The 12508-nt window shown below is 37.9% G+C and overlaps 2 protein-coding genes across 2 annotated transcripts; both read right to left on the reverse strand.

The window, feature by feature from the left end:
- Nucleotides 1–1461: 1461 nt before the first annotated feature.
- LOC107607644 (uncharacterized) lies at nucleotides 1462–2749 on the reverse strand. The gene is made up of 3 exons (XM_016309572.1): nucleotides 2078–2749; nucleotides 1665–1765; nucleotides 1462–1519 (listed from the first exon to the last, which is right to left on the reverse strand). The coding sequence occupies exons 1-3, from the start codon at nucleotides 2747–2749 to the stop codon at nucleotides 1462–1464; spliced, it is 831 nt and encodes a 276-aa protein (XP_016165058.1).
- A 914-nt stretch (nucleotides 2750–3663) lies between these two features.
- Nucleotides 3664–4575, reverse strand: LOC107607645 (uncharacterized). Its single transcript, XM_016309573.1, has 2 exons — nucleotides 4179–4575; nucleotides 3664–4037 (listed from the first exon to the last, which is right to left on the reverse strand). The coding sequence occupies exons 1-2, from the start codon at nucleotides 4573–4575 to the stop codon at nucleotides 3664–3666; spliced, it is 771 nt and encodes a 256-aa protein (XP_016165059.1).
- Between the last annotated feature and the right edge of the window lie 7933 nt (nucleotides 4576–12508).

The raw sequence follows: 12508 nt of genomic DNA on the forward strand, positions 1-12508 counted from the left end.
GGTTTGAGTTTGAGTGGAAGTAGATATCAAAAGTAGGCATCAAGACAAGTGTAATTGTCTGTTGCTATTGTAGTTTGGAGCCAGCTAGCTAATATTACGGCGTGTTTGGATTTGATAACATTAAAACTACTAAAAAACTCTGTTTTAATGTTGAAGACTAGTGACTGCTTACCACCCACACCACAAGTGTGCAATGTTTATTAATTAGTACTTCATCTCCAACTCTGATTTCCCATAATCAATGTTTATTAGGCTAATAATCTTTCTTGTGATTTGTTTTGACATTACTATTAGTATTAGTATGATGATCAAATCAGAGACTCCTTGTCATGCTAGAATTATTGGAGGTGTGTGATGAGATTGCTGATTGTACACTGCTTTATATATTTATATCATTTTTCTATATACTTTTTTTTTTGGGTTCGTAGTATGTGACAGATTGGTGGTGGACATTTTTGGAGGGTATCTGGAGAAACCGAGAAAGCCAGAGGCTTAATAAGAGGACAAGCTCCATGTCACATTCATAATCAGCATGCCAACATTGAAATTTTAAATCACCATGTGTTCTCTCCTTCACAGAATCACAGGAGAATGTTTCTTCCAATCATCATTTTATCCGGATATAACCCAAAGTGTAATTTATTTATTTATTTATTTGTTTGTATTTTAAATTATCTGAGATCAAAGTGATAAATAAATGATATATTCCTTCTCCAACTTTGTAGACTAAATAGGTAAGTATACGATGAACTTGCTAAAAACTCAATAATAGTTTTGCATTCAATGTAAAACGAGAAAAGGAAAAGCAATATCCACTCAAAAGTGAAGTGATGAGCAATGAATCAAAGGCATCTCACGTAAAGTTTTTATCGTAAATAGTAGTGTGGAAACTGGAAAGTGAACTGATAATTCAGTTATTGAATAAAATAAAAAAATGTTAGTAGTTATATATTCACTTTTGGTGCCTACCCTATAAACCAATAATAATTTTCAGTTTTTCACAACCTCTTTATTATTTATCTTCTCTTACAATTTATTTTTCTTCTTGATTGGCGTTCAACCCTTAAAATAAATTAATATGATAAGATTGAAAATAAAATGATGTATCATTTAAAAGTTTTTTTTTTTTTTGAAAGAAAACAACTCAACACAATAAAAGTGGAGCGAGTAGAACAAAACAACTAAAAGACTAACATAACAAGCACCACGATAGCACGAAAAAATGGTCCTCAAGTCATCTCCGGTATAGCCATCAACAACTAAAAGAATCCCCACCGCTCCACTCGTTAACACTATTCGTAGTCATGTTGATAATTTCTTCAACTCCTTTGCATGTGTCTTGAAAAATCCTCCTATTCCTTTCCAACCAGAGGTTCCAGACAATCGCATAGAAGCATCTCAACCGGTGGTTACGCTCCTTCATCCTCCCCGGGTCTTCTGTCCAACTTAGAAAATGCTCTTTCATCGATCCCGGGAGAGACCATTGTCTTCCAAAAGCTGAGACCCAAGCACTCCACACCTGCCAAGCAAATACACAACCTAGAAACAAATGATGTACATGTTCCACATCATGATTACAAAGAACACAAATAATATCTTCCTGACTGATGATTCCAAACCGGCTCAGCCTGTCCTTTGTATTTACTCTTCCTATTAGTACAAACCAGACAAACAACTCCACTCTGGGTGGCACCAGCCCTTTCCAAACAGTCCTGGTGAAGCTGTAACTAGTTACCTCTGCTGGAATTAGTTCCTCCTGCATCACCTGCACAAATGAGTTAGTTGTAAAAACACCTCGCCTATCATATTTTCACACCACTATGTCCTCTCTGTTATGTACTAATTTTACAGGTCTCAAAGCCTCATGCAAATCACTCAGGAGTTCCAACTCCCATTGGAAGAGCTCTCGCCTCCATTGGAAGTTCCAAATCCACTCAAACCCATCCTAAAAACCACACTCCCCTATAACAGATCCACGTTGGTTTGAAACAGAGAAAAGCCTCGGGAATCGAGCCTTCAGAGGCCCACCAAGTAACCATACATCCTCCCAGAACCGAGTCCGACGCCCATCACCAACCTCCATGGACATGCCTGCAACCATCTTATCCTTTAAATCTTGATTCATGATTTGTAACTGGCAGATATCCTTCCATACACCTCCTCGAGTAGGCAACTCTTGAGTTGGCAGTAGCTCATTGGGATTCAGATTATTGCAAGAACATATCACCTTTTTCCACAACGGGCACTCTTCCTTTGCAAATCGCCACCACCACTTAAACAGCAATGCTGCGTTGCGAACCATAGCATCCCCAACTCCCAGCCCTCCTAGTTTCTTCGGTGCCTGCACCACTTCCCACTTGACTAATGCCATCCCATTCCTACCCTCTTCCGTACTCCACAGGAATCTCCTCTGTAATGAAATCAATTTCTCAGCAACAGCTTTCGGCATCTTAAACAAGCTCAAATAGTACACTGGCAAACTGTTCAACACTGATTTGATAAGCACTAACTTCCCAGCTTTATTTAGCACCTTAGCTTTCCACAAGCTGAGTTTCTCCTCCACCTTGTCTATTATAGGCTTCCATGTCTTCACCAACCTCGGCTTAGCTCCTAAAGAAATTCCAAGGTATTTGACTGGTAGGGCATCCCGCTTGCAACCCAACAAGTAACACATACGCTCGACCCACTGCTGCTCACAATTAATTGGAATCAAGTTGGACTTATCAAAATTGATACTCAGACCTGACATTAACTCAAAACACCGCAGCAGCCTCTTATAATTCTTAATAGTCTCATCTTCTGGTGGGCAAAGAGGATAGTGTCATCAGCAAATTAAAGGTGTGATAACTCTACACTATCTCTACCAACCAGCAAAGGTGATATACGACCATTCCTCACTGCCTCTCCAATCATTCGATGCAACACATCCACAACCAGAACAAACAAGTACGGAGATAGTGGGTCTCCTTGCCTCAAACCTCTTTCCATGTTGAAAGGCTTAGATGGCGAGCCGTTTATCAACACTAACATAGACGCAGTACCTACACACTCCATGACCCACGCTCTCCATTTATGTCCAAAACCCATCTTCTGTAACACAAAGTTCACAAAGCTCCACTTAACCCTGTCATATGCCTTTTGGAAGTCAAGCTTGATTAGTGCAGCCTCTTTTTTCCTCAGTTTAAGCCAGTTAACTGTTTCACAAGCAATAAGCGCCCCGTCATGGATTTTCCGTCCCTGTACAAATGCGCTCTGGGTCTCTCCTACTAGTGCTGGCATCACCGATCTCATCCTCCTAACTAGCACCTTTGAGATAACCTTATACACACACCCCACCATACTAATAGGCCTTAGGTCTTTTATCTCCTTCGCACCTATGAACTTAGGTGCCAGAGCCACCCAAGTAATATTGGCATCTGCCGGTAGCCTGGTTGTCTCAAAAAACCCCATCACTGCAGCCATAAATTCAGGTCCAATCTCATTCCAACATCTCTTGATGAAGTTCATGTTGTATCCGTCAGACCCTGGTGCCTTGGACGACTCACAGTCCCATACAGCCTCTCTGATCTCCTCAGCTGACGGCAGCACTTCTAGAGCCATAGCATCCTCCTCACCTATTTGAACCACCAAACCATCTCTGAAGCCCATAATAGGAGAGTCTTCCTAGTGATATAACTCCTTGTAAAACTCCCTGATGGCAATCTTGATTCTAGCCTGATTCCTAACCAGCCTGCCGTTGATGACCAGAGAATCAATTCTATTGTTCCGCCTTCTTGCTGATGCTATATTGTGGAAGTATCTTGTATTTTTGTCCATATCATTCACGTGTCGAGACCGCGACATCTGCTTCCAATGAACTTCTTTTCTCATATACCAGCGCTCACAGCACTTAACCAGCGCCTTTCTTCTAGCCTCCAGTGTACCATCATATACTCCATTGCTAACCATATCATCAATCTTCTTGATCTCTTCCTCAAACTTTGTAATCTTCTTGTCTATTTCACCAAAGTTTGCCTTATGCCATCTTCCCAACGGTCCTGTCAGAGCCTTCAATTTATCTGTGAACTGTAGTTCCCCCAAACCTCTCTATTCCTCCTTAACCATCCTGAGAAACCCCTCATGCGTAAACCACGAATCCAGACTCCGGAATGGCCTCGGACCTCCTCTAAGCTTCCTACCCTCCACTATTAAAGGGCAGTGGTCTGACAAACCCCTTGGTCCACCTCGCAGATGTGCCTCTGGGAACTCTTCTAACCACTCCAGACTGACCAGAACTCTATCTATGCGACTACAAGAATGCCCGCGAAACCATGTAAACTTACGGTCGGTGAGCGGCAGATCCACTAAGTTCATGTCCTGTATCCAGATCTTAAAATCTTCCGCAGACCGTGTTAACCCAGCAGAACCTCTCCGTTCCTCCACATGTACTATTTCATTAAAGTCTCCCATAAAGCAGCAAGGAACCTGACATAACCCCGCTATATAACTCAACTCTTCCCACACTTGAATCTTCTCATCTCTACCATGTACACCATAGACCAAGACAAACGCACAGTGGAAGCTATTTTTTAACATTACTCCTTCAACACACAACCACCTATCTCCCTTATAGCAATTATTTAGTTTAAACACCACCTCATCCCATATTAACAAAAGTCCACCAGACGCACCATCAGAGCCTACATATTCCCAACCTGGACTACCTTATCCCCATATTCTTGCCACGTCAAAACTCGTCACTATCTGCCTTTTAGTTTCAACTAAACCTAACATATTATAAGTATAATAAACAATTAGGATAAATAACACACATTTTCTGAGTATATAAATATTTTGTTCCTTAAATCTCTTGTTCAGAATTATTTGGACGAATGGTTTGATGAAACAGAAACTAAGAATCCCAGGAGGACAGGTGAGTGGGAGATGTTGATCCGATGGCAGGGATACTTTAAAGGGACACCAAGTAGTGTAAGAGTTCAAAATGTGTAGGAGGTGTTGAATTGTATCTGAAAAAACTTATTGTTCCTCTTTATTTTTTTTTTTATTATTCATGGTATTTTTTAATGACATAATAATTAATTTGCTGTAAATTTAAGTTTTATTTAAAAATTAATTGGCCAATGAGTACATATACAAAGTAGAATTTAAACTCTAAAACACTTGCTGACAAATGAGTTGATTACTCCACTAATCCAAGATGATTATCGCTCCTCTTTGTATAAAAACTCTCTTGGTGGGGAAGTCAAATTATATTGAATGATTGTTCCTAGTTTCTTAATCCTAATCAGCATCTTTGGGCCGGATTGAGGTAAGTTCTTGGGCTTGGGAGTCACGCACCTCCAAAAAAGAATAGAAAAAATAGTGAGAGAAATTTTGAATTTATTCTGTATGCCTCAAAATGTGTGTATATGTTTGTGTGGGAGGAATGCTAGGGGCCAGCAACTTTTGTGATTTGTAGTCATCAAATAGCCATCAATGATGGTTTTAATGGTGTGAGATTGATGTGAGATTTTATCCAATGGCTTACTTTTCTTTGCTGGTTACATGCTGGCCAGAATTTAACAAAGTTGCTGGCCCCCTAGACTTTTCCGTTTGTGTGGTATTTAGCCAAAACATTTGTATTTAGATTTTAGAGTGTTATAATCTTCTATAGATTGTTTATTATTAGTTGATAAAGGTGATATCATCAACTTTGATATCAACCTTACATTATCTATTACATTAGGCAGCTAGTTAATCAAGTTCACTAACTGTGCTTACTAATTTATCATAGTTAAAAATCTGTTAGATCTATGGTTAGAAAGTAATCGTGGTAGAATTAGTTAGTTACTCTTAGTTATATTGTATATATAGCAACTCTTGTAATGAATTACAGTTTGAGATGCTCTATTCTACTTCAACAAGTTTATCCTACACTCATTTTTTGCTTTCTTTTCTTGCCTCACTTCTCTCATTGTTACTAAATCTCTGCAACCTCAAATTGATTGTGGTCATGCTTTTGTCATGGTGTGGTGAGCGTGGAAGTTGCGTTTATTTAGAGAATTCGAAAAAGCGAAGTTCTTGCTGAGAGTTCCTGATTTGGCCCATCCATAACAAATGATGAACAAATGGAGGATCCAGGATCAGACATAGACAATACGTTCTCTTCGAGCAATGTTTAGAGTATTATGAAACTCTTGAATCAACTCTTCAAGTTGCAGCACATTCTGAGTCTCCGGAACAAGCCGAATCCACCGCCTGCGAGTTTGGTGAGCACAAATCCAGATCCGCGCAGTGCTTATTACTTACACCCTGGTGAGAATCCTGAAGCCTCAATTGTAAATGTTACTTCAACTCCTTCCAACTATCATGCTTGGTCATGAGCGATGCGTCTTGCCTTGAGATCGAAAAATAAATTTAAATTTGTTGATGGTTCTCTATCTAAACCTGACAAAAATGATGCAAATTATCTTGCTTGAAAAAAATGCAACACGTATGAACTAGCTTGGATAAATTTAACTCTTAATAGCAAAATTTTACAGAGTGTTATGTGGAGTGAATTAGCATGTGATGTTTGGAATGATCTGAGTCATAGATATCATCAAGGAGACATGTTTAGGATGGCTGAACTAGAAGAGGAACTGTATATTTTGAAACAAGGTGACCTTAGTATAACAATCTATCTCAGTAAGCTAAAGGCCATTTGGGAAGAACTTGACAGTTTTCAACTGATTTCGAGTTGTGACTATGGAACTAAATGTGGTTATCGATTAGTTGTGATGTGGGGTGACGGAGAAAAATTGTCAGTTAGGAATTTTCACAAAATAATTCCGTTGAAGTATAGATCCAAACCAACAATCAACCCTCAATCAAAGTTTAATTTTGTTTGTCACAAGTGTAAATCAATGAAAATTGAGAATATTTAAACCTCAGGTCGTCTCTCAAGGAATTGCAGAAAAGCGTGCATATTATTGATTATGGGAATTTTGGGGGTTTTTATAATAAGAGACAAAAAATGTAAATAACAAAAAGATAAACTAACAACTAAGAAAGGTCTTGGCAAGGAATGAGAATTAGAATTCCTATCCTCATTATCATCATCAATGGTGATGGTAATTATCTTTTGCTCTCACTTAGTTAACCTCTAACAATTGAAGAAAAGTCAAGTGAGCAAAATTGACTCTAATCCACAAGTCCTAATCAAAGATTAGATTAAGTGGAATTCAAGCCAATTAGCAATCCTCAATCACCAATCAACAAAATAATTTAACAACTCAAGAGTTTCCAATACTCAATCCAAGCCAAGAATACAAAAATCTACTCTAAAACCCAACCAAGTATTTTATCAAACACTTGGAAGACATAAAATGAAAGCATGGTAAAATTACAATAATAATAAAATCTAAACTACCAATTACAAGAAAACAATAATAATAACTCAAACAAGCATCAAAGAAACATAAAACATCAAATTGCATTAATGAAAGTTGAAATTAACAAGAGTTCATAAAAGTAGAAATGGCAACATAGAGAAATAAACAAGAGAAATTAAGAATATTAAGACAATAGAACAATAAAATATAAAGAGAGTTGAACTAAAAACAAGAATTAGAACTTGAATCTAAGAAAATTTAACCTAAACTACCCTAAATTCTAGAGAGAAGTTAGAGCTTCTCTCTCTAGAATTCTAACCTAAAACATGATAAAAACCTAATTAGGACTCCTTGGTTCGTCCTCCCTTAATCCTTGGATTCAATAGCATTAGAAATGAGTTGGATTGGGCCCAAAATGAGCTAGAAATCGCAAATCACGTTTTCCATTAAATGAGTCATGTGCTGCATGTCACGCGTTTGCATGAGGCACGCGTACGCGTCACTTAACTTCATGTCCATTGATGGTAGCAGAAATTGGAGAATTAAAAATTGTTAATTTATATACGTTGCAAGTATAGTTCTTAACTCGCCAGAAATCTGCCTATCAATTTAAAAAGGTGTCACAGAAAATTGAAATTAAAATACTGGGAGTATGACTCCCAGGTCGTCTCCCAATGAGTTGCAGAAAAGTGTGCTATTTTATTAATCAGATGTTTTCAAAGAGATTTGAGTTGAGTAAACAGGAAATTAAATTGGTGAATTTGAATAATGTAAATAAAAGCCTTGACTGGGAGTTGATTAGTTGGAATCCCTATTATTGTTGGAATACTCTCAATATTAATTGACAATTAAAAGTTGTCCTGTTTAGTTATCCTTTACTAGGTAAGGGAAAGTCAAACAAGTTAGAATGCTACGTCTGTTCACAAGTTGCAATCAACTTAATTAAAAGAAATTGGTGTTAGTGACTAGAAGGCAATCCAACCATAAACCCAATTACAATTTTTCTTTTAAGCTTTCCAACTTAAGGGTTTCTTTCAATCAACTCCCCATCAAGTTAGGGAACTACTCGCTCATTGTAAATGTAAAATTCATAGCATATGAAAAGGAATTAAAGAAAGACATTGTAAATAAAAATCAAAATAGTCAATTAAAAATAAAAGTGATCCTTGTATTAAATAATCCTAAAAATATTCCAATGGTAAAATTAAACAAAGCAAAGGACATGGAAGAGTAAAGCCAAGTAAAGAAAACGAACTAGAATGACGAAGTCTTGATGAGGTAATAACTCTTGTCAGTGTCCCAATGCAAAGAGCAATCGAAAATTAAATCCTAAGAACTATGAATGTGTAGAGAGAAAAACCTAGAGGAGGAGTAAACTAGATCTAAAACTAAAAGTGTGTAGAATGAATGTTGTCCCTGGTTTCTGCATGTTCTCTGGCTCTAGTCTGCTGTTCTGGGCCGAAAACTAGGTCAAAATAGGGTCCAAAATCGCCCCCAGCGAATTCTGCAGATTATGCAGATCGCGCATGTCACGCGATCGCGTCATCCATGCGGACGCGTCATTCGCGCTTTTCCCTGTCACGCGTTCGCATCGTCCACGCCTCCGCGTCGCTTGTGCTTTTCCAATCCGCGCGGTCGCGTGAGCCATGCTGCCGCGTCCCTGCGATTTCTCCTCTTTCGCGCGGTCGCGTGAGCCATGCGACCGCGTCACTTCTCGCTGGTTATCTCCTCAATTTCTTGTGTTTCTTCCATTTTTGCTAGCTTCCTTTCCAATTTGCAACTCATTCATGCCCTATAAAGCCTGAAACGCTTAACACACAGATCACGGCATCGAATGGAATAAAGGAGAATTAAAATGCATAATTAAAAGTCCCTAGGAAGCAGTTTTCAATCATGTAATAATTTCAGGAAGGAAATATAAATGCACGCTAAATTAATGAATAAGTGGGTAAGGATCATGATAAAACCACACAATTAAACACAATATAAACCATAAAATAGTGGTTTATCAACCTTCCCATACTTAAACATTAGCATGTCCTCATGCTTAATTGAAGGAGATAAAATAAATAAGTATGAACATGTAGAAACTCATGCAATGCAATGCAATCCTATATATATGAATGCAACTATATGATTCTTGCCCACTTGATCAAAAGTAAATAGGTTCTTCAAAATAATTGCAAATCAAATTCCACTAATTCTATCATTATATAGTAAGACAGATAAAAGTGCAAGAAGATAGCTCATGAAAGCAGGGAACATGGAAATTCAAGCATTGAACCCTCACTGATGATGTATGTACACTCTAATCTCTCTAGTGTATAGGGTAATCACTCTATCCTTCTCTAATCATGCTCTCTAACTTTTGTTTTTCTCCTAACCAATCAACAACAGTTAATATACCAATGCAAACATCATGAGGTCTTTTCAAGGTTGTAATGGGGCCAAGGTAGGGGTAGGGATACATGTATGGTTAAGTGAGCTTATAAATTGAATCTTTAATTAACCCAAGCTTTAACCTAACCTATATATATTTAGTGTAACCTTAGAATTCATACCTAGCTACCCAGAATTCTCCTTTACATTCCATACTCATGTATCAACTTTTTATTTTAATTTTATCATATGTGCATTGATCTTTGAATTCTTAATTCAGCATTGGGGTAATTTTGTCCCCTTATTTATTTATTGATTTTTTATTTATTTATTTCTATATATATAGACATAAAAATAAACATAACTTATCAATGCACATATATTTTTAATTCTTATAGTTTCACATGAGTAGGTATCTAAATTCCCATTGTATTATCATGACACATTCCCTTAATAACTTTTGTTCCCACAATTTCCCATACTTAACTAGCACACACAATTCTATCTTAAGCTAACCAAAGATTCAATTTGGGATATACAATTGTTTTTCCGCTTAAGGCTAGTAATGTGGTGAAATATAGAACAAATGGGATTTAAAGGCTCAAAGTGATTAACAAAGGTAATTGAAAAGGGTAGGCTTAATTTGGATAAGTGAGTTTAAACAAATAATGGCCTCAATCATATGCAAGCATACAAATATAATAAATATTGGACATATAGGATGAAACAAAATATAGATTACAATAATAGAGAAGTAAACACACAATAATAAAATAATTATGGTTAAATAATGTAACCATGCATAAAGGCTCAACCTTCACAGGTTGTGTGTTCTTTAGCTCAAAAATCATGTTCCAAATACAACTTCAAGCAGATTTATCATAATTTTTTTTAATTGAGAATATGCAAATGCAGATGCACGAAAGTACTGATAAAGAGAAGAGTTATTGAATATGAAAAACTAAAAATAAAGAAAAGAACGATCATACCATGGTGGGTTGTCTCCCACCTAGCACTTTGCTTTAACGTCCGTAAGTTGGACGCTCCACTAGCTCAATCTTCTGCTATGTGGGGATCTTCCAAGAGGAAGATCTCAAGCTCCTTGTTTTTCTGCATCTTCTCGCCATGGTATAACTTCAGGCGTTGTCCATTAACCTTGATAAGTTCAGAACTTGAAGGATGACTTAGGTGATAAACTCCGTACGGTTCGGCCTTCTCTACTCTGTATGGACCTTCCCATCTTGATCTCAACTTACCCGGCATGAGCCTCAGTCGAGATTTGTAAAGGAAGACTAAATCCCCAGGTTGGAACTCCTTCCTCTTGATGTGCTGATCATGTGCAGCCTTCATCTTCTCCTTGTATAGTCTTGAGTTCTCATAAGCTTCTAGGCGAAGGCTCTCCAGTTCTTGCAGTTGCAACTTCCTTTCAGCTCTGACTTTCTCCATTCCCATGTTGCACTCCTTGACTGCCCAAAAGGCTCTGTGCTCTACTTTAACTGGGAGATGGCAAGCTTTTCCATAAACTAAGCGGAAAGGACTCATCCCAATGGGTGTTTTGTATGCTATTCTATATACCCAGAGTGCATCTTGTAGCCTGGTGCTCCAGTCTTTTCTATGAGGGTTGACTATCTTCTGCAAGATACACTTTATCTCTCTGTTTGACACCTCAGCTTGTCCATTGGTCTGAGGATGGTATGCTGTTGCAACCTTATGAATTATCCCATGCTTCTTCATTAATCATGTTAGTCTCCTGTTACAAAAATGGGTGCCTTGATCGCTCACGATTGCTCGCGGTGATCCAAAGCGACAAATAATATGGTTTCTCACAAAGGAAACAATAGTGTTAGCATCATCAGTGCGGGTAGGAATTGCTTCCACCCATTTGGAAACGTAATCCACTGCTAACAATATATAAAAATAACCATTAGAATTTAGAAATGGACCCATGAAGTCAATGCCCCAAACATCAAAAATTTCACAGAAAAGCATAATTTGTTGAGGCATTTCATCCCTCCTAGATATATTACCAAATTTTTGGCATGGGAGACAAGATTTACAAAACTCAGCAGCGTCTCTAAAAAGAGTAGGCCACCAGAATCCACAGTCTAAGATCTTTCTTGCTGTTCTTTGAGGGCCAAAATGTCCTCCACTCTCAGATGAGTGACAGGCCTCTAAAATAGTCTGGAATTCTGATTGAGGCACACACCGTCTAATTACCTGATCAGCGCCACATCTCCATAAATATGGGTCATCCCATATATAATATTTAGACTCGCTTTTCAACTTGTCTCTTTGATGCTTAGAAAAGTTTGGAGGAAATGTGCGGCTAACTAGATAATTAGCTACAGGTGCATACCAAGGGACTACCTCAGATACTGCTTGCAGGTTATCAAATGGAAAATTATCATCTATAGGAGTAGAATCATCCTTAATGTGCTCAAGGCGACTCAAGTGGTCTGCCACTAAATTCTGGTTACCACTCCTATCCTTTATTTCTAAATCAAATTCTTGTAATAGCAGTATCCAACGTATAAGCCTTGGTTTGGACTCCTTTTTAGATAATAGATACTTTAAAGCTGCATGGTCTGAATACACTACTACTCTAGTACCAAGTAAATAAGCTCGGAATTTATCCAAAGCAAAAATAATAGCAAGAAGCTCTTTCTCAGTAGTAGTATAATTGGACTGGGCAGCGTTTAAAGTCTTAGACGCATAAGCTATAACAAAAGGATCATTACCTTCACGCTGAGCCAGCGCTGCTCCTACTGCATGGTTGG

Source organism: Arachis ipaensis, chromosome B7, assembly GCF_059453495.1.
Source record: "Arachis ipaensis isolate K30076 ecotype BB chromosome B7, ASM5945349v1, whole genome shotgun sequence".
In the NCBI taxonomy this organism is placed as follows: domain Eukaryota; kingdom Viridiplantae; phylum Streptophyta; class Magnoliopsida; order Fabales; family Fabaceae; genus Arachis; species Arachis ipaensis.